The 21,602-nt window shown below is 39.7% G+C and overlaps 2 protein-coding genes across 2 annotated transcripts; both read left to right on the plus strand.

The window, feature by feature from the left end:
- Positions 1-5,135: 5,135 nt before the first annotated feature.
- cth1 (cysteine three histidine 1) lies at positions 5,136-9,754 on the plus strand. The gene is made up of 2 exons (XM_084712996.1): positions 5,136-5,315; positions 8,435-9,754. The coding sequence occupies exons 1-2, from the start codon at positions 5,307-5,309 to the stop codon at positions 9,398-9,400; spliced, it is 975 nt and encodes a 324-aa protein (XP_084569122.1). The 5' UTR covers positions 5,136-5,306; the 3' UTR covers positions 9,401-9,754.
- A 2,009-nt stretch (positions 9,755-11,763) lies between these two features.
- On the plus strand, positions 11,764-21,602 carry taf6l (TAF6-like RNA polymerase II, p300/CBP-associated factor (PCAF)-associated factor). Its single transcript, XM_084711896.1, has 12 exons — positions 11,764-11,885; positions 13,331-13,499; positions 13,630-13,716; positions 13,824-13,974; positions 14,982-15,032; positions 15,954-16,048; positions 16,136-16,210; positions 17,694-17,914; positions 18,427-18,559; positions 18,678-18,806; positions 19,959-20,455; positions 20,924-21,602. Exons 2-12 carry the CDS (start codon positions 13,353-13,355, stop codon positions 21,273-21,275), a joined length of 1,938 nt encoding a protein of 645 aa, XP_084568022.1. The 5' UTR covers positions 11,764-11,885; positions 13,331-13,352; the 3' UTR covers positions 21,276-21,602.

The following is a 21,602-nucleotide window of genomic DNA, read 5'->3' on the forward strand; positions in this document are numbered from 1 at the left end:
CATCTATGGACGTCCCTCAGTGTCAAAAATACTGAGTGAGCACAAAACAACTTGGGCAGTGTGAAAGTCAAGGTTTGAAAGTGCGCAGAGACACATGAGCAAGTGAAAAATAAAATTGATTTTAAAATGCACAATCACAATTCTCCAAAGGATGGAGCGACATCTTCAGACTGTTTTGACCACCCAACAGTCCAAAACCAAAATATTCAAACAGATTGTTGATTAATATTCATACGACAGAGTTTTAGGACCACGTTAAGAGAAAAAAAGTGGAGGACAGTGATAGGATTTTTAAAAATTTTGCATTTCAGGAATAGCAAAATGTGAGAACATGGAGTCAGACTTTCAGGCATAAGAAAACAAATCACAGGAGATGTTGAGAATGAAGTTGAAATAATGAAAATGAAACTGATGCAATTATATAACTGGGCAGTTGATAAAAATCGGTTACTTAAGCGGCACAATGTAAAATGAACGGTGTTGATTCATTTCAGAGCTTTTTTTTTTTTTTTTATAAGGCGTTCTGTGAATGTTTGATGATGCAAAACAAGAATAATGGGTAGAAAATTGAAATGGTATTTTGACATTATTCTCATCATTTTAACTTAGTTCTTGACATTTCTACTTTATAAGTTGAAATACCATATTAAGAATAAAGTTAAATTAGTATTGACATTATTCTCATCATTTCAACTTCTCAACATTTGAACTTTATCCTAAAAATGCAAACTTTTCCTGAAATGACATTTTGTTCTTGTGCCTGGCACTCATACTGAAAGTTTGACTTGATTTCAAAATGCAAATCCTTGTTTTATTGTTGTGCAGGCTTTACTGAGTCCCGACGTAAATCTTACTAATCCTGACCTAACTGCTGACGTTTGTTTTGTGCTCACTTGTCCTCCGTATCATTTCCGTTTTCCCATCGCAGTCGTCATTTTTTACGACACTGAACGAGGGTTGTTGCTGCAGTCGAGCCAGCATTTTGTCTTTTCGTCTCCCGTAACTTGATCATGATCGCTTTTATAGCCGTTTTAGCCGGTTTTGAAGAGACCCTGGCTCCTGTTCTCTTGACCTCACCCCGAGACGTTTGAACAGGCAGCCTGGAATCACGGGGGGGGGGGGGAAGATCACTGCTCGAATCATCTTTGGAGTCTGTAGGTTTACAGTGTAGGAGGCATCATTTGTAGTCTTCAGATTATTGTGGTCGCCATGGCTTGCCATGATGAGAGAACACATTTGGCTTTGAGGTACTGTTTGAGTCTGCGAAAATCCAAAATGAAGCCATAATGTGCAAAACAAAAAAAAAGGTTGGCGTCCATTGTGAGTGGACACTTTTAACCTTGAAGTAATGTTTAGACTTAAGCATTTGTGACAATGTCCTGTTTGGTTGGTTAGAATGAAACTGACACACTTATGTTACTGGTCAGTTTTTTAAAAGTCTGTTAATAAAGCAGCAATATGTAAATGTACGGAAGACAATTAGGGCCAAAAATCAAGTTCTAAAATTATGTTACAAACTGTAAAAAAAAAAAAAAGTGAGATTAAAGTCACACTTTTTCTTGAAGTCTTGATTCATTCTGAGCTTGTTTTTTCATATGGCCTTAATCCTCTTCTGTGAATGTCTGATGATGCAAAACAAGTGATGTTTTTGATCGGGTATGAAGACGATGTGAAAGGATTCTTCAGCTGTCTCGACTTTTTGCTTTGTTTATTTTAGTTCCCCCCTGTTTGTACCATTATGAAAGGGTGAGTACTAAAAGTAAGTTGTTAATTGGATAATTATAACACCTGTGAATCCCAGCAGCAGCGAGGGGTTACACTGGTTTTATAAGCAAGTTCGGTCCCAATGTGGGCTTTGTAATATTTCTCAAAAGAAAAAAAAAAAGAAATTGAAGTGTTGAGTTTGTAGCAAATACTAATCTGTGTAAAGAAAAGTGGAAAACTGGCATATTTTAAACTTTTTTACATCTAAAAGTGTGTAATTCTGCTCCAGTATTGTGGAGATGGCTCTAATAGGCTACTGTACATGTGAAACATTGCTCTCCTTCATAGGGTGGGTGGGGTGGACATTTGAACCAGGGGGCGACATTCAAAAGGGACAGGGTGCTGATTTTTGTATGATGGAGAGACAAACATGCTACAATTGAAACTTTTTCTCAAGTGTTTTTTATTCCGATGTCTCTGTATCCTTTAATGTATCTTGATAAGAAAAGAAATAAAGATTTTTTTTTTCTTCGTGGTCAGTCACAGGCTCTTTCTCAGCTGTGTTTCTCTAGACATTTGCAATCGGGGTTCGAATTACGGTTTCTTTCAGAGAGCCCTGTTTTCTGGTGTGCACCACTACTACATGTCACATGCATGTGCATACATGGAAGTGCACAGCAGCACAGTCACATTTACAAGTTAACACACTATGACAGGCAGTTAATACTTTCAGTCACGTTTCCTAGATGCTAATTAACAACAACATAAGGCTGCTGGACCTCATGAGATCATATTCATGCCTTCAGGATTCACACATCACATGGTAAAACCACAAAAGCTGAACATTTGTTAAACATTGTTTAACAAACTTTGTCTTGTGCTTTAAAGACTTTTACAGAGTCTTGTATCGGATATCAACATCATCATCTGACCCTTCTGAATGAAAACTGATGCAAAAAGTTCTTGAATTAGAATTAATTTTAAATTTCAGGAACCTTAATGTACAGAAAATAAAACAATTTAAAAATGGACAATGTATTAGAGCTCGTCTTAAATGTCTCAAAGTAGGTTTTTAGGCGAGCTGAGCTCTGTCTGTCTGTCTGTCTATCTGTCTGTCTGTCTGGGTGCTTCTGACTGTACAGCTGTTGGGAAAAAGTCAAAAGACATCTGAGCAAGAGCAGCCTGATGGGATTTTGCCACTGGGACAAAGATTCTTGAATGTCAGCAGACAACAAGCTCAGACAAGAACCAGCTTTGAAACAAAGTTCATGTCCTGAAGTGAGCAAGTTAAAGCCCAAATAATGATGAAAGTTAACAGAGCTTGAACAGCTTCCTACAGATCCCTCCCTGGGGTTAGCTGGGAAAAAAAGCCATGTGCAAATCTGTACTCAGTTTACATATCATTTGTAAACTAATACAAATACACACAACACACACGTATGCATGGATTTGCACACTGTGCATATTTGTGAACTGTTACCACAGTTTTGCAACCTGTGCACTGATTTGGAAACTGATAGCAGCTATTATGGATTATTAGGGACACATCAGGGAAAAGAAAGAGTTTTTTTTTAAATTTTACATTTTATGAAAAAAGTTGAAACATCGAGAATAAAGTTGAACTTTTAGTATTAGTGAGAGGAATAAGAAAAATATCAATCTGAGGCAGAAGATTTTTTTTTTAGTTTGCATTTTAAGAATAACGTTGAAATGTTGGAAATTAGGTTGAAATGTTGAAAACAAAGCTGAAATGTTGAGAAAAAAAAGTCAAAATGTTTAACAGAAATTATAAAAAATAATAAATAAATTTAATAAATTTAAATGTCAAGAGCAAAGTTGATATATCATTTCAAGAATCAAGTCGAAATGCTGAAAATAAAGTTTCAATGTTGATAATAAAATTGAGAAATTCCAAATACCATTTCAACGTCAAGAATTAAGTTGAAATGTAAAGAATTAGGCTGAAGTGTTGAAAATAAAGTTGAATGTGTGGAGTCATGTGTGTCAAAATGTTGAAAAGAAATTTGAAAGACCATATGGAGAATAAAGTTAATGTCAAGGATAAAGTTAAATTGTGGAGATTAAAGTTGACATGTTGAGAATAAAGTTTATTTGTTAAGAATAGAATTGAATTGTAGAAAATACAGTTGAAATCTTAACAATAAATTTGAAATATTATTTTGAGCATAAAGTCAAAAAGCTGAGAACAAAGTTGATACTCCATTTCAAGAATTAAGTTGAAATGCTGAAAATAAAGTTTCAGTGCTGAGAATAAAATTGAAATGTTTAAATCCCAAGACTATTTTGAGAATACACTCAATGTCAAGAATGAAATTGAAATGTGGAGAATTAAGTCAAAATGTTGAAAAGAAATTTGAAAGACCATACAGAGAATAAAGTCGATGTCAAGAATACAGTCAGAATGTCAAAAATAAAGTTGAAATCTTGACAATAAATTTGAAATATAATTATTTATTCTCAACATTTGGACTTTACTCCTCTCATTGTTTCTCCTCATATCTGGCCCTAATACTCTTTTTACACAAGGCTCTTTTTCTTAGCCGACCCCTGGGGGGCTCCAGAGATTTTCAAAGGTTAATACAAAAAGAAAAAAGTTTGTGACTATGCTGTGTTTTATATTTGCCCTTTTCTGTCCTAGTTTCACTACAATATAAAACTGTAGAACAAAAATTAAAAACAGAAAAACTTTCTATGGGGCAGTGAGAATAAATCCCTGGGATTCATCTGGTACATGTGTTTCCACTAAAATGGTTTAAAGAAAGATTAACTTAGCTAAAGGAAATATTTGTCTATTTGTGCTCAGCTGTGTTCCTATCAGACGGCTTTTAATTAGGTTTGTTTTAACTACTTCTGATTGAGGTGTTAATTTCAACAAATCTGTAACAAAGAAAGAGGGACTCAGCAGTGTATTCACTGAGGATGTGGATTGAACCCTATAGTGAACATCCACTAGTCGTAGACAAATTACATTTCACTGTAAAAGACAGTGTGTCTATGACTAGCCCTTCTAACATTTAATCAGCACACTATGTATTATATGTTTCCCATTATTTTATGTTGTATTTATTTTATTTTTCCTATTTTATTTCACGTATTGTTTTATTATTTTATTGCTTTGTTATACGTCAAAGTTGTGTAATCCACAGTGAGTCCTTGCATGCAGTCATGTATTTTATCCCAAGTGACAGCAAACACACTCTGACTGACTGAATAAATGAACGTGAATGCAGCATGACGCTGATGTTATCACAGCTGCTAACCTGATTGGTCCGTCATAAAGCACGTTCCCCGCACGTGGCCGTGATTGGCCGCTGGAGACACGCTCGTGACGCAGGAAGGAGCGCACCTGAAGCTCGTTTGAAGGTGAAGGCGGGAGGAGACCGAGGCCGTATAAAGACAACAGGGACAGTGGACAGTCTCTGCTTGTGACTCCGGGACAGAGCAGCAGTGTTCGGGTCCATGCCGCTCCACTAACACACGGTTTAACAGGAACTCAGCGGGACTTCTCACCGTGTGGAGGCTGCTGTCTGCCGGGCTCAACTCCACAATCTCCAGCAGCTCTGCTCCTTCTGTCTGCAGACATGTTTGAGGTCAGTCTCTCACTCTGTCCTCACTTTACACAATATTGTCGTTTTCATTGATTGTAGCATGGAACTTTCAGCTCTGCTGTGGGGTTTAAATAATTTAATTAAGTTGTTTAAAAAAGGACCAAGTTTTATAAATAACTTTTTTGCTGTATTGTCATATCAAGTTACAATGTACCATACCTGGTCTGGTTTCTTCAGTGCAGGCTTTAAAGGGAAAATTCACCACTTTTTGTTGTCGGGTCAGTGTCTGAGGGAGTCTACATGTAGCGAAGCTGCAACAATTTGATGATTAGTTGCTAACCATGAAATTTCCAACTATTTTGAAGGGCTGCAACTAGTGGCTATTTTCATAAGTGATCGATGTGGTTATTTTCTTTAACAGATTACTTGTTAGATTTTAAAAAATGTCAGAAAATGGGTGAAAAATGTTTGTTTCCCAAAGCCCAAGATAACATCCTCAAAACTTTGTCCACTACTGAGATTCAGTTTACTGTCAGAGGAGTAAAGAAACCAGAGAATATTCATGTTTAAGAAACTGAAATAAGAATTTTGATTTTCCTTTTAAAATATTATTCAAATGATTAATTTAATTATTAATTATCAAATTGATTCATTTATTGTAGCTCTAGTTTTGAGCAATTTTTTTTTAACCAAATCTACAAATTCTGATTTTTTTTTTAGCTACAAAAATGAATATTTTCTGGTTTCTTTACTTTTGACAGTCAACTGAATCTTTGAGTTGTGAGCTTTTGAGAAGATAAAACTAGAGAATTTTCTTTTTTTTATTAAATTATTCAAGACTAGCTGCAACAAATGAAGTTAAATTAATTTTAATTGATTAGTTTGAGTAGTAAATTTTTGAGTATCTTAAAGGAAGAGAAGACAAAATTCTGATTTCAGCTTCGTTAAAGGATAGTTTACCCAGAAATTAAAATTCAGTCATTATCTACCCCCCCTCATGCTGATGGAAGGTCAGGTTTAGTTTCTTAGTCCACAAAACACTGCTGGAGTTTCACAGGAGAAAAGTGTTGTAGAATCTTCCCAACAATGGGAGTTAATGGTGACCAGTTTTCAAATGCAAAAAACAGGATCAAAGCCCCAACATGTGAAGTTGACTTAAATGTTATTTACACCATGTTTTTAGCTTGAGTTTGAAAAGTGCTACAAGTATAACAACATGATCATATATGATCTTCACTGTAGATCTTTAGCTCGGAGCCACATTCACATGCACACTGTCTGAACTGGGTTTGTGCAGTGTGACAGTGTGCAAACGGTGTGCAAACATGAGACTTGGATTACACCAGACAAGCAGTGTGGAGGCATTTAATGGTTTCTTTCCAGTTTTTTACGATTGAAACTGGTCACCATTCACTTCCCTTGTTTGGGAGATTCTGCCATACTGTTTTCCCGTGAAACTCCAGCAGTGTTTTGTGGACTAACAAAATAAACCTGACCGTCAATGAGCATGAGGGAGTAGATAATGACTGAATCTGCGTTTTGAGTGAACAATCTCTTGAAATGCAAATATTTACTGGCTTCTTTATTCTCTGACAATAAACCAAATCTGAGTTGTGAGGCAAATAAATTTGAGGTTGTCATCTTGGGCTTTGAGTAACACTGACATTTTTCACTATTTTCTGACACTTTAACCAACAATTGTGTAATTGTTGCATATCTGCTATTTTGATAATAAGAAGAACATTTAAATTCTGATTAGTTAATCAAATGTGAATATTTTCTGGTTTCTTTACTTCTCTGACAAAAAACTTAATATTTTTATTAAGGACATTGTCTTGAGCTTTGAGAGATGGTGACAAACATGTTCCAGTATTTTGACACTCTATGAACCAAACAGCTAATCAATAAATCAAAAATGATCTTCTGAAATTCAGAAGCAGATTAAAGAACCCCTCAGGGAGGCTGACCTGAGTTCAGAGGCTGGCAGAACGTATGTGATCCCAGATGTGACATCAATGTTGTCTGAAATCACTTCATTCATGTCCTAGAAGACACTTGGGACACATTTTGTGCCATCACTGTCAGATGCATTGTGGGATTGATCAGCAAAGAGTGGTGTACCTGCCACAGATGAGCTGCATGTGCATTATTGTTCTGATTATTTTTGCAATTGTTCAGTCTATTTGGCCACGGTTCTGTCCATGTCTAGGAGATGTAGGTTTTTATTTTATAAACTTGAAACCTATAAGACTTAGATTTTTGTCAAAAAGGCATATTTTTTCCCCATAGAGTTTTTCTTGCTTTGCCTTGCAGATTTTTTTGACCATAAAGATGTTTGCCTTCGTCAATATAATGGGACTACATGGCACTCAATTTGTGGGGCCCCAAGTACCAAAAAATACATTTGAATAGTGGTGTTTCTTTCCAGAAATTGTGACTTGGTTACTCATAATCCAGACCTTCATGTGCTCCCTGACTGGTCCATTTTCCAGAGTTGGGAAGTCATTCTTCCAACTTTGAGCTTTGTCATAATCTGGAAACACCATCAAAGCTGAATCAGTGTGTTAATTAAAATCACTAAAATAGGGCTTTACCAGACTTCTTCACACTTAAAATACTAATAAAGAACTTTTCTAAATCTAGATCAAATTGCAACCTAATAGCACATTGTGTTAGCAAAAATTGATGAATAGATGAATTAAATTACCAGCTAGGGCTGAAACTTTTGTAAAACTCTTCCACAGCAAAGATCATGTCCTGAAATGTCTTCTGTCAACTAAAGAAGTTCAGTTTACCGAGTAAAGAAACCAGAAAATGTTTACATTGTAGGAGCTGGAATCAGAATTTACTTTTCTCTGAAGTTAGTCTTTCAAAATGGTTGTTTCATTTAACTGTTGCAGCTCTGACTAACCATATATTCACTGATCCTTGCCAACCTTCAGTCCCCAAATAGGATTTTAAAACCAGAGCCTTACCCAGCATTTCTTTATTTTATTTGATTCACCATACTTCATATGGTGAATCATTTCTGATTCTACAACTTGGTGATTCCTGTGAGTATTTGTTTTGCTCTGAGTTTAGGGGTGTTAACATTAATTTTCTCACATAACCGCAGGCTATTAAAATGCACACACACCACACTCTGACCTCTTTTCTTTCAGACCAGCAGAGACGATCTGTTCCTGCCTTCCTACCAGGATGAGGAGGAGATGGTGGACAACCTGCTGTCCACTGAAGAGTCAGATGGAGTTGGTGGTGAAGTCTCCCTGGCTAAGGCCCTGCTCCCCCTGGTGGAGTCCTCCACCCCTCCCCTCCTCCCGTGGGTCTGCTCCACACGCTACAAGACAGAGCTGTGCACCAGCTACTCGGCGACAGGTTTCTGCAAATACGCGGAGCGCTGCCAGTTCGCCCACGGCCTCCACGAGCTCCACATTCCCTTCCGCCACCCAAAGTACAAGACAGAGTTGTGCCGCAGCTACCACACCACCGGCTACTGTTACTACGGCAGCCGCTGCCTGTTCGTCCACAGCCCCACGGAGCAGCGGCCTGCCCAGCGCCGCCGCAGGAATGTCCCCTGCCGCAACTTCCGTTCCTTTGGCATCTGTCCTTTCGGCACCCGCTGTAACTTCCTGCATGTCGAGGCTGGAGAGGTCTCTGGCAGTCTGGAGATGCCTGATGCCAGTGAAGAAACTTCACCCATTCCAAGCCCCCAGCTCCAACCACAGAGCAAGGAGTGGAAGCCCCGTGGCGCTCTGTGCCGCACCTTCAGCTCCTTCGGGTTCTGCCTGTATGGAACACGCTGCCGCTTCCAGCATGGCCTCCCCAGCAAGATCAAGACCCCTGACCACACCCAGGTGGGGCCCTTCTCCCCTCTGCCATCCCCCAGCAGCTCAGGTTTGCCATCCCCTACCACCACCAGCTTCACCTCCACCTCACCCAACTCTTCAACCTCCTCTTCACCACCATCCAGCTCCCCTCTGACCACCCCACCTGCAGAGGCCACAGCCCACAATGCCTTCACCTTCTCCAGCCAGCACCTGAGTGACCTGCTGCTGCCACTGGCCCTCCACCTGCAGCAGCTTGAGAGCACCAAGGCTCAGGAGATCTGGGACAACAGGGCGCTCTGAGTGGATGTATATAGAAGCAGCATCAGCACTGAACAACCACAGCTCATCTAATCTACTGTGGTATATTATTTTATTATTTTTTTTTTTTTAACCCCCGATCCTCGAGGGCATTAATTCTATTTTTTAACTTGAGGTTGTTTGACTCAGAGCTTGTGTCAGTAGCTGTTCAGTTGCAGACCAGGCAGTCTGTTGGGTCTTAAAGTCCTGACATGTCTGTCCAAGTGTCAGTCTCCTGAAACGACTACAGCAGGAGCTATGATTGTAATTTAAGTCTTTAACTATTGTAAATACTTTATTAATGAACGGAGTAAATGAATGTGACCGCTTCATGAATAAACAAATTTTAATCTCTTACCTTCATGTTATGATTAATGTGTAATCTTTATTGGCTTTCAGACTGATTTACATGTTAATACTTGCAAGGTTGATGGTCCCACAAAGTGAATGAAGTGTGGCTGAATAAACCTCTTCAGGCCTGGTTCTACAAAGGTGCAAAAGTGTTCATTGCACCCTCAGTCAATAAATGTCAAGACCAGGTTGTAGGTCAGGGATACTCAACTTGCTTTGCCTGAAGGCCACTTGCAGACTGATGGGGGGGGAGAAACGACAGTTAATAAACAAATGTAACGTATTTGACATGAGCTGTTTTTATAGTGCTAGCACTGCACTCAAGCTAGTGTGTTTACTCATGATTGTTCCCGATATGCCTTGCATACAGCAACGGTCCATGTTATAAGGGGCTGATCCCCTAACCTGACATGCCAGATGGTACGCAGAACAATCTGGGAAGTCATGCTTAAACTGATTGGGGGGGGGGGGGGGCAGGCACTTTCCAAAAACACTTTGGCTGTGACTGGATGAACCATTTGTCTGACATCTAATATGGGCTAACTTCAACCAATCAGATCAAACAATTGCTGAAGCTTGTTGGAGGATAACCTCTTCAGGAGCTGCTGTTTGTTTGAGATGACTCGCTTCCATCGATGCTTCTCGCTGTTATCACACCTAAAACCATGCTTGTAACTGCCAGTAGTTATCAAGGTTGCACATAGTTATTTTTCAAAGTTTATTAGGAAAATCCCCCATATATCATAAAAGGAAACAGGTCTTGCTTTGGTAGTAAAGGTTCATTTCTCTAAGGCCAGTGGTAGATGGCAAGTACATTTAAGTATCTGTGCTTTTCTTGAGTATTTGTTTTTGGGAGACTTCTGACTCACTCCACTACATTTCAAAGACAAATATTGTACTTTTGACTCAACTACATTTCACACGCTGTGTGACCAATCTCCTCACAGAAGGAAACCAATCACAGTACCCGCTCTCAACTGGGACTGATGTAAAAGCAGAAATACATCATCCAGCTGTGCTCTGTAACAAGAACAAGCAAGCTCTCCTCTTTCATTCAAACTAAACTCTGTAATGGTGATGGCAGGAGAATTAAATCACAAGATGTTATTATGATTAGAAAAAGAAATAATTCCAGGTAGGCTTTTAATGTTGGATTGTTTTTATCATGGTGAAAATACCACATAATTAATGTAAATACTGCTCCTGAAGACAGAAAGAAATTTGTTATTTAACAGACTTGGAGAACAACTTACAGTTAAGCAACTTGAGTAAAATTTTGACTGATCAACTTTCACTTGTAGTTGAGTAATATTTGACCAGGAGTATCAATGCTTCAACTCAAGTACTGGGGTTGAGTACTTTGTCCACTACTGTCTAAGACAAGGCATTGTGAGAGGTTTTTAGCCACTGATCAGTAGAGTGATATTGTATATTTAGCTCCAAGAAGAGGGAAAACAATCCTTTTCTTAGTTTATCATTAAGCCTTGGAATCTCAGAGAACAAAGAATGTACTCAGTTTTGGACATTCAGGTAGTTTGGCTGAAGTGTGTTGAATACATATTTCCAAAATTTATTTTCAGTTCATTTTCAGAATAAGGTAAACACCACGCAGACTTTTACGTGCTTTCACATTAATTTCTTTTTAAGTTATTAAAGTAGAATAGAAAGATCCCTTCATTCTCGCTCATCAGCCGCCTATGTCTGGCTGGTATTCAACTAACCAATCAGCGTCTCCCAATGTTCCTCAATCGACCAATCATTAGTCTTCGCCTCCTAGTATACGGAAAGCATCAACATTTAGCGGTAGCAGAGTAAAGTTAGCCGGAATCAAACCGGATGTTGTGAGTTTTTAGTAAATTTAATTAATTTAAATCGATGAAATCTTTGAAAACCAATCAATTCAAATGTTTTACAGTCACGTCCGTAGTATGTTTTATTTTGACCACAAATGCGCGGCATATTACTCAATAATGGGCGCTTCAGTTTTGCTTTATTTTGAAAGGCTTTACGGATGCACCGTCTCATGGTTGCTAACTTGACAGTGCTAATGGTGCTTCTGGTGTGGAAAGTAGCTACACTCATGTAAACTATCCTACTGACTGAACACACTCAACATTGGGTCGTTCTAGCTGAGAAGGTAAAGTCCAGTTCCAATATTAAAGGTGTTACCTTGCATTATTTTCTGTCTGTTTTTAGACAGCATGCTGTTAGCATCATATGTAGCTTAGCTACAACCTGGTAACGTTATGGCTCAGGCTAGTAACGTTATTTGGTTGCTCCACATTTTATTTTGCTTTTGTATGAATAATATTGGAAGAGACTACAGTCGTAGATGTCTTTACATTATAATAACTTTAACGAATGTCACTTTAGTCACATTTTAATCGTTTGTTCCAGCTGATAGACGGAATCCACCTTCATTTAGTTAGCATTCAGGGAGCGTGTCCGCGCTCAGAAAGAACTGTAAACCAAATCCTATTGAAAAATGTGATAATTTAACAATTAGTGATGTGTAATCACCAATACACAACTCTTGCACCAAAAGTCAAGACATGCAGCGAATCCAACACATGTTTTTACAAATTCGGGATATAGCTGATCCATCAAGCTTGACTCGATTTTAATAATCATCAATCGATTTAATAATCGTTAAGTTTTAAAGAGATAGCTCACCACAAAATCAAAAATACATATTTTTCCTCTTACCTCTAGTACTGTTTATCTGTCTGTATAGTTTTGGTGTGAGGTGCAGAGAAGAAGTACAGATATGTGTGTAAGAACGATTAAAAATGAAAAAACAAAACACTTGATAAATTCTCTCAAATGTATTAATGTAAGGAGTAGACAGTAGCTGGTTGTGTTAAAATGTAGGGAGTAAAAGTATTAGTAGTTAAAGTTGTCAGGAAAGAAAATACTCATACTCAATACTTGCACCCCTTTTGCTGTGGAGTATTTTTGGACCCCAGAGGACAACGAACGTTACTAAATTAAAAAAAAATAACACTCATAATTCAATCAAATTACTATTTATTACTATTTACTATTTATTTTTATTTTATTTTAGTTGTGAAGATCATAGTGTTAAACAACCCCTGTTATTTTCAGACCATTTGATGAAAAAACAAGGATGCCAAGTCTACTTACAGATAGGTGACACATTTTGAAACATGAACCTTTAATTTGTCTCCCTTCTGTAGAAGTCTGTCATGAAATATAATTTTAATTGTTTATAGCACAATAACATCTGATTTAAACATTTTGAGCATGTATATGTATATAAATTTATTCTATATTCATTTATAATGATCTTAACTGGGCAACTGTATCCCTGTGCAAAAGGAAGTGAGCATGTACTCATGGATGAGAGGCTACAGCTCAGTTGAGGAGGACATTGTTAATGTTTACAGCCTGTGCAAAAAAAAAAAAAAAAAACTGTCTGCAACTCACACCAAAACTGTCTAGATGGATAAATAGGACTTGATTTTGGGGTGAACTGTCCTTTTAAAGTGGCAGCTGCAGGCTGATGCTCAAAAAGACTTGTCGCAAAAGCCGGAGTTAATGTAAGGTTCTTTTTCTCACCAGTTTCTGAGAGCTCGCCGTGAGCATGGCAGACCGGGAGGAGCGCCGCTTTGCTGAGGTCTCCCGGGAGTCTGTCAAACTCATGGCTGAGAGTGCAGGCGTGGAGCTCAGCGACGACGTGACTGCTCTGCTGGCTGAGGACGTGTGTTACAGGCTCAGGGAGGCCACGCAGGTCAGTGCTGTCGAGTGTTATTCCACCCAGAATACATCTTTGTACTGCTGAATGGATTTGTAATATTCAGAATGTGCAGAGGCTCTTTATACAGTATGCATATTGATGGTGTGTTGTTTTGGACCCACAGAGCAGCTCTCAGTTCATGAGACACGCCAAGAGGAGGAAGCTGACAGTGGAGGACTTCAACAGAGCTCTGCGCTGGAGCAACGTGGAGGTGACTGAGTTGCTGTCATCAGTCATCTCTCCCAGTGTGTCAGTCTGTGTGGTCAGTGCGATATGACATATGGCCGCCTTAAACTTCTTTATCTCTGTGTTCATCAGGCCATCTGTGGCTACGGGGCCCAGGATGCTCTTCCTTTCCGCTCGGTGAAAGAAGGAGAGCTGTTCTTCGTTGAGGATCGGGACATCAACCTGGTGGAGCTGGCTCTGGCCACCAACATTCCCAAAGGCTGTGCTGAGACCATGGTGCGAGGTACGAGCCACCACACTGTCATCAGCTACTGACAAATAAACCACTACCACAAATCTTTGCACATATCATGATACCAAGATACAGTGTTTTTGAGAATGGATACAGTATCTCAAAACTTAATATAGTGATACTCAAGTGTAGCAATATTTTCTTGTGTGATGGTGTGTGGTTCACTCACCTGTGTAGCTGAGCTGCTGTTAACAAACCAGATGATTAGTCTGGCCACACAGTAGCCCACACACCAGGACAAACTGACGTCATGTTTTTTATTAAATGAAGTGAATAACCTCATGTATTAAAGTTACCAAATTCACCAGAGGGGACAAATAATTAAGAATATGTCGTAGACAGCGTTTCATAAAGTTCATAAGCTTCCCTGAGCTCAGCAGCTCATGAAACTCTGGCTTGCTGCCATCTCACATTAGAAAAAAGCCAAATTGAAGTCTGCACATGTGGTAATGCTCCCATGAACATTATTAATATACTGTACATGAGACAAAAACCCTTCTCCAGGGCCCGAGATGTCACATGGTGGTGTGTAGGACCTGTTTATCACAGTTGATTGTGCGTGTTTTTGTAAGCCAAATGCAAGTTTTACTCTGGAGGACAGAGATCTGATCTCAAGGAGGATAATGAGAAAACCTGAAAAATACCACTTATAAAAGTGTTCTTAGATTTGCACTTGAACTTAGTCTGAAGGTCGTTTCTGACAGTGTGCAGTTTGATTCATAAAAGATACTGAGTATAAAAATGCTTGTTTAAGCAGGTTGTGAGAAGCAAATTTGTAACTTAAGTCATACTTGAGATGAAAATTGATTGTAAATCCATTTTAGAAACCCTGGTGTAAACACAAAGTCAAGGTCAGATCTGGATAATGTATCCAGATTCAGGTCCCATTTTAACACCAGGTGTAAATGGGCTGCTTAATGCTGAAAGTTAATGAACCAGGTCTTTGAATCAAACGGAATCTTTGATTAATAATTTTTTTTGTTTTCTTTTTCGGTCAGTGAACGTGTCTTACCTGGACGGGAAAGGCAACCTGGAGCCTCAGGGGACAGGTGAGACTCAGCTACACTATAAATGAACTGGGACAATACAGTGTTGCCTCTCCTCCATTTATTTTCAAGGAAATAACACACAGTGTTCAGCCTAGTGGACATGCACATGAACACAAGACAAATGTTATAAAGTAGAACATTTTTCAACTTTTTTTGGCGGACATTGACCAATTAATGGGGGATGTATTTCAGTGTTAATGTTGGCAAGAATTATTAATGTAGTTTGAATCTTTGTCACTTACTGAAAATTTTGTTGAGTTTTAGTCACATTTAGTCTTCTGTCTTTTTTTTGGTTTGTTTTAGTCAAGATTTAGTCAGTGGAACTTTAATTTCAGTCATAGTTTTTGTAAAACTTTAGTCATAGTTTTAGTCACAATTTCAGTCTCTTAACTTTAGTCATGTTTTAGTCTAAATTTTTTTTTGCTCACTTTAAATTGTTCACTTTATTCAAAGCTGTTTATTGTATTTATTATATAAAGTTCTTTTATAAATTGGATAGTGTGGATCAGCTTACATCTATCCCCAGTGTGTATTACAGCTCATTCCAGTAGTGGGGTAGGTTGCAACACCTTGTATTTGACATTTATTCACATAATTTGTGATTGTGTAGTAGAAGTCCTTGTAGAGTCTTCTTTGTGCTGTGTGTCAAAGACACATCTAGCATGAACAGTGTCAGAGGTTCTGAGCTTAAACAAAAAATGTTACTACTGTCCCAGGTCCCCCCTCTTATATAACAATGAATGCATAAGTCATCACTGATGTGTCATTATTGGTTATGATGTATTGACAAACCAGTGGGATGAAGGAAAGACTTAAAGGAAGACACGTCCTGTTGGATTTATTTTATATTGTAAAAACAGGCAACATTATTTCTACTGCATCAAAACCTTAATAACTGACCTGTCTGTTGTCTCGTCACAGTTCCTACAGCAGTGCAGTCTCTGTCAGACGACCTGTTGAAGTACTACCAGCAGATCACACGGGCCATCCTGGGAGAGGACCCCCACCTCATGAAGGTAGACGGCCGATCAACACGTGCAGACGCTCTGTGTGGATAAACAATATGTCACTAACACGATATGATGTGTTCTTCTGTGTGTCAGGTGGCTCTGCTGGACCTGCAGTCCAACTCCAAGATCGCTGCCCTGCTGCCGTACTTTGTTTATGTCATCAGTGGGGTACGTTGGTCCATCATCAGATCCTGTAGATATTTAACTTTTTTTTTTAATTAATTAGTTTTGAGATTAAAGGGGTACATTTATTTATTTATTTTCAGATTTTTCTTTTTATTGAACAATTCAGCATACAGCTGGTCCACACTGGCTGTGTTTTCATGTGTCATACAGGTGGATTTAGTAAGGGATAATGTACAGTGTACAGGCCATTATTGTGAAATAAATCCCGACAGGGTGATGCAGGAAACAACAAAGCTTTTATTACACAGTTACTTCCCCCCAAAAAATATTTGATATTTTGAGTCTATGGTCAAAACTGTGTCCATACTTATACATAGCAACAGTCTGCTATACAGAAATAACAATCAGAATTGAGTATTAACAAAGCCATGTATTACATCAAAATAATCAGGAGTGCATAAAGTCCATAAATACAGCACACATACTGTTTTTAGTCATTTTTGTTGCCAGGCATAAAATGTCCATTTTCCTGAGACTCCCATCTTTTGCTCCTGGCTTTAACTGTCAATGGTATGACTTAGACCAATCTTAATATTAGGGCTGGTATCAAATCATATTTCCCAAATCGATTTGATTCACATCACAAGGTCCCGATTCGATTCAATTCAATATCAATTTGGTTGGGTATATTTAAGTTACAATTCCAATTTTGCTTGGATTGGAAAGAGATTTTCAGAGAATCTGATGCTGTAAATTGTACAAGGAATCCTCTAACCTGGTGCATTATTATAAATATAAAGGTTTACATTAACACATTACTAATGTGCTTTTTATTAAACATGACCAACACACTAAAATTTGTGAAATCTCATGCCAAGCCAGATCTCATGCCAAAGCCTGGTCACACTAGACTAACAGGGTAAAAAGTGCAGGCTGTACCACACATGTGTGGAAGAAAAGACATATCAAAAGTATATATCAAATTGTTTTTTTTGTTTTTTGTTTTTTTGTTGTTTTTTTTTAACCAGCCTTAGTTCATATGGCCTCCAGGTTTTTTATTGTCTCATACCTTTTCCTTTTCTCTCCTGCTCCCTTTAATCGATGAAACTCTTCAGATGCAAAATTGGACGTAAATAAAATAGACAACATATAAATAAAAAGTCAACAAAATCCAAGGTGATGGAGAGAAGTCTATGATGAAGAAAACAGATTGGTTTCTGGGTAGTGTGCTTACTCCAACTGACCTGTTCATATCCTTCCATGTTTCCGTCCTTCTCTCTTTGTAATCTCATATTCATGTTTCCTGTACCTACACACTCCTTTACCTTTGTAAACACATGCTGAAATATTTGTCCATCCGTACACGTTCAATCTGTCTTTTAAATCAAAGAGACTGAAAGCAAATATGAAAATAAAAGAATAAATAAAATGAACACATCAAATGGTATGTGGTAGTTGTTCCTGTTGTACAGTGTATTTTGTCTTTTTTTCCTTCCTCCATTCATCCAGTGGTGTTTGTGTGCAGGTGAAGTCAGTGAGCCACGATCTGGAGCAGCTCAACAGGCTCCTCCACATGGTGAAGAGCCTGGTCCAGAACCCGTACCTGTACCTGGGCTCGTACGTGCGCAGCCTGGTGTCCAGTGTCATGTACTGCATCTTAGAGCCACTGGCGGCCTCCATCAACCCGCTCAACGACCACTGGACCCTCAGGGACTACGCAGCCCTGCTGCTCAGCCACATCTTCTGGTGAGTCGTTCAAACCTGCAAAGATTAATCGAAGACTAAATTAATTGTCAACTGTTTTGATTATGTAATAATTGTTTTGGTCAAATTTTCAGCTTCCAGCTTCTTAAATGTGAATATTTTCTGGTTTCTTTACTTCTCTCTGACAATAAAGTAAATATTTTTGAGTTGTGGACAAAACAAGACATTTGAGGACGTCATCTTGGACTTTTCTTTACCATTTTCTGACATTTTATGGACCAAACAACTAATCAATCAATCAAGAAAATAACTGACAGATTAATCAATAATGAAAATAATCATTACTGGAAATACTTGAAAAGTGTCTCAACTTTCAAGAGTGTGACAGGAGTAATCAGGAAAATGATCAACAGATTAACGATGATTGTAACGATGAAAATAATTGCTAGTTTAGTAAGCAGCCAGACACAGAATAGCATTAACAAACTATCATTCTACCTGGTGAGTGTCCAGTCAAAGTATTCCTTCTCCTGTATTCTTGTGTCTCTGTGTAGGACTCATGGTGATCTGGTGAGCGGTCTCTATCATCAGATCCTGCTGTCGCTCCAGAAGGTTCTGTCTGACCCAGTGAGACCACTCTGCTCCCACTACGGAGCTGTGGTGGGCCTTCATGCTCTGGGGTGGAAGGTATGTTCACCAAACAGATCCATTTCATTGCTCTAAGTATTTTTTGTGTCGACGTCAGTATTCAGTTATCTGTGTGAGAATAATCTGCATTGACCTGTGTGTGTTTTTGTGTGGACAGGCTGTTGAGAGAGTGCTCTTTCCACACCTTCCTGCCTACTGGGCGAACCTGCAGGCTGTGCTGGATGACTACTCCGTTTCCAACGCTCAGGTCAAAGCAGATGGACACAAAGTCTACGGAGCCATCCTGGTCAGTACTGCAGCAGCTAAAGTCCTTTCATAAACTGATCCACTGTAAGACTCCTGTTTTTCTTGATTCCACAAAATCCTGACTGATGAGAGTTTTATAAGGACTGACAGCGCTATCTGTTGCCTGTTTATCTCCTGTACCATTTCATTCAAACTGTCACTCATCATCTCGTTCAGAAAGGCTGCTGTCTCTCTCCACCTCTTTTAGACAAACACAGTCACTCCCTGTCTCATTTAAACTGCTGCCATTCCTCATTTCAATCAAACTCTTGTCACTTCCCATCATTCAAAATGTCACTTCCTATTCTGCACAACATCTAAATGTACATTTCAAGGTCTGACGTTTATGTCAGAAATCTGCCCGCCCAAAGTCAATCTTTACTTGCCCCTATACACTTTGTTTTATTCAATAGCAAGTATCTACATTATGTGGCATACACAATGAAAGACTTACCAGCACCAGCAAGACCTCAGAGGAGGGGTCTTCAACAGTCCTCTTACCAATTGAGCTACCCAGGCACCCCTTGTCTTAAAATGTTGAAACACACCTTTAAATAAATGCAGGACATCTCAAAACTGCATTTATTAATAAAAGCTTTAATAGAAGTGTTTTATGGATGATTTATCTTGCTTTGTTTTACTTGTTTTAGGGTTTAATCATACATTTCTTATCCCACTTGTGGATATTTTGAATAGTTGTGGTGAGTCTCTTATCTTGGGCTGACAGATCAGCTGTTCCTTATTCTCCTCCTGTTTCCTTCTTTCTTCTTCGTCTGTTTTTCTTTTTCCCACATTGACTTTAATTTCAAACCATTTCTTTTTCATCTAAGGACAGTCAGTTTCTCCAGGGATACAACATGCACCTCTTCAGTTACTGCAGCCCAATGAATTACTTTTATTGTAAAGGTGTTCTATTTTGACGACCTCATTGGACACGGGCGGTAAGGAACAAACTGAATGCAGAGAAGCAGCGCTCAGCGCTGGTAGAAAGCTGCAAATCAGAGAAATAAAACTTTATTTCCTAATTGTTTCAAGCAATTATGATCTAAACACCCCCCACACACTGCAGCAATGCACTGCTTTAATTACATCCTTAAATGTAAACCATTCTGCTGTAATCTCAACAATTAACATGTCCTTGTGTGTCCTGCAGGTGGCAGTAGAGCGGCTGCTGAAGATGAAGGCTCTGTCTCTGTCTCAGCCAGCAGAGGGAGGCTCCAGTGGGCAGCCCGGCTCTGTGGTGGGTGCTATGGGTTACAGGGTGAGCTCCCCCGGCCTCAGCCCCCCTCCGGAGCCCCTGTCAGAGGCCGCCCTGGGAATCGCCAGCCACCTCCAGGCAGGAGGGGCCGGCTGTCCCTGGGAGGAGTGGACACCAGTCCCTCTGCCCGACATGTACTGTGAGCTCTACTCCTTCTTTGGAGACAGCCTGGCTGTCAGGTTCAGTACGGGGCCGGGGTTTGGCAGCTACCCTCCCTGCACCCCATCCCAGCCCAGTGACGCCAGGAAGGAACCCCCCGGCCCTGCCTCCAACCCCGACACCACCCGAAAGATGCCACAGCTGACCGCCAACCTCAACATCAGCCCCAGGCAGGATGGGAGTCCTCGCACTGATCCAGCCCCGCCTAGCCTGGCAGCTACTGGATCAGGAAGGTAAAGAAACAATTGACCCTTCCTTACTCTACAGAACTTCGGTTACCTTTCTCTGTACTTAGATCAACTCTGTGCTCGACCTGTTCGTGTTGAAAAGAAAACCACATTTTGAAGATGGTAAAAGTGATTTTGTCACACCTAAGTTAGCTAATGCTAGCAAAGCATCTGATGAAAACATCTGATAGCTAATGCTAACTTGCTAACTAGGTAGCTAATCCACATCAGTTGTTAGCTAGTTAGTTACATCTAGCTGCTAATGCATCTACAAATTGTGTTTTTAACACAGCTGAGCACATAACATATCTAAGAGCACAAAACAGGAAAGGAGTATATTGACTGAGGTTCCGCTGGGTACCAAGCTTACTCAACTGTTATTGCAGCACAGAGCAAAAAGGGGTGGGGCATCTTTGAAATCTAAACTGTTGGGTGTGCAGTACTGAGTATATCTGACTTTCTTTACTCCTTCAGGTCCCTGGCTCGCTCCTCCTCCTCTTCCTCCTCCTCTTCTGTGCAGCGCTCCAGATCATCCTCGTCACGTTCGGGCCAGCGTTCAGCAGGTCTTTCTCGGGACGTTTTCCCCAAAGCTCGCTTCACCTCTCCTCAGACGGGGCCTCCAGCGTTCTCCTTCCTCATCGGTGGGCGACAGATGGGACGCCGCTGCCAAGGCCGCCGCCCCTTCCAGACCACTTTTGCCCCGACCCCACCTCTTTCTGCTGTCCCACCTCGTGCCTATGCCCACAAACTTCCTGTCATCGGCAGGGTGGGCAAACCTGTGCGCCGCTGGGCCTGTTCCCATTACTCCCTTCACCTGCCTCTCTAGTGTCAGACATGAGCTTCAGACTCCATGACTATAGAGCAGAGTGACTGCTGCAGACTTTAACAGACCCATGCTCATATGTTTCAGCTTAAACTGCCAATGGCTGTTTTTTGTGATGATATTTTCATAGTTAAAACTCTGTTTTGTTATCAAGCTGGAGAATTAGGATTATGATTCATTAAGACAACAAAAGTGTTTATTGTCAGTTCAAATTGATTTGGCTGACTTTGGCGCACCCCAGTGGTAGTATCAAAGACTCTCCACCAACCAACCTGGGGACTGAGATGACTGAGATCTGAACAGGCTGAAAGCATCACACCAGGGATGTTT

The sequence above is a fragment of the Lutjanus erythropterus genome, chromosome 23 (assembly GCF_056507025.1).
Source record: "Lutjanus erythropterus isolate fLutEry1 chromosome 23, fLutEry1.hap2, whole genome shotgun sequence".
NCBI classification, from domain to species: domain Eukaryota; kingdom Metazoa; phylum Chordata; class Actinopteri; order Lutjaniformes; family Lutjanidae; genus Lutjanus; species Lutjanus erythropterus.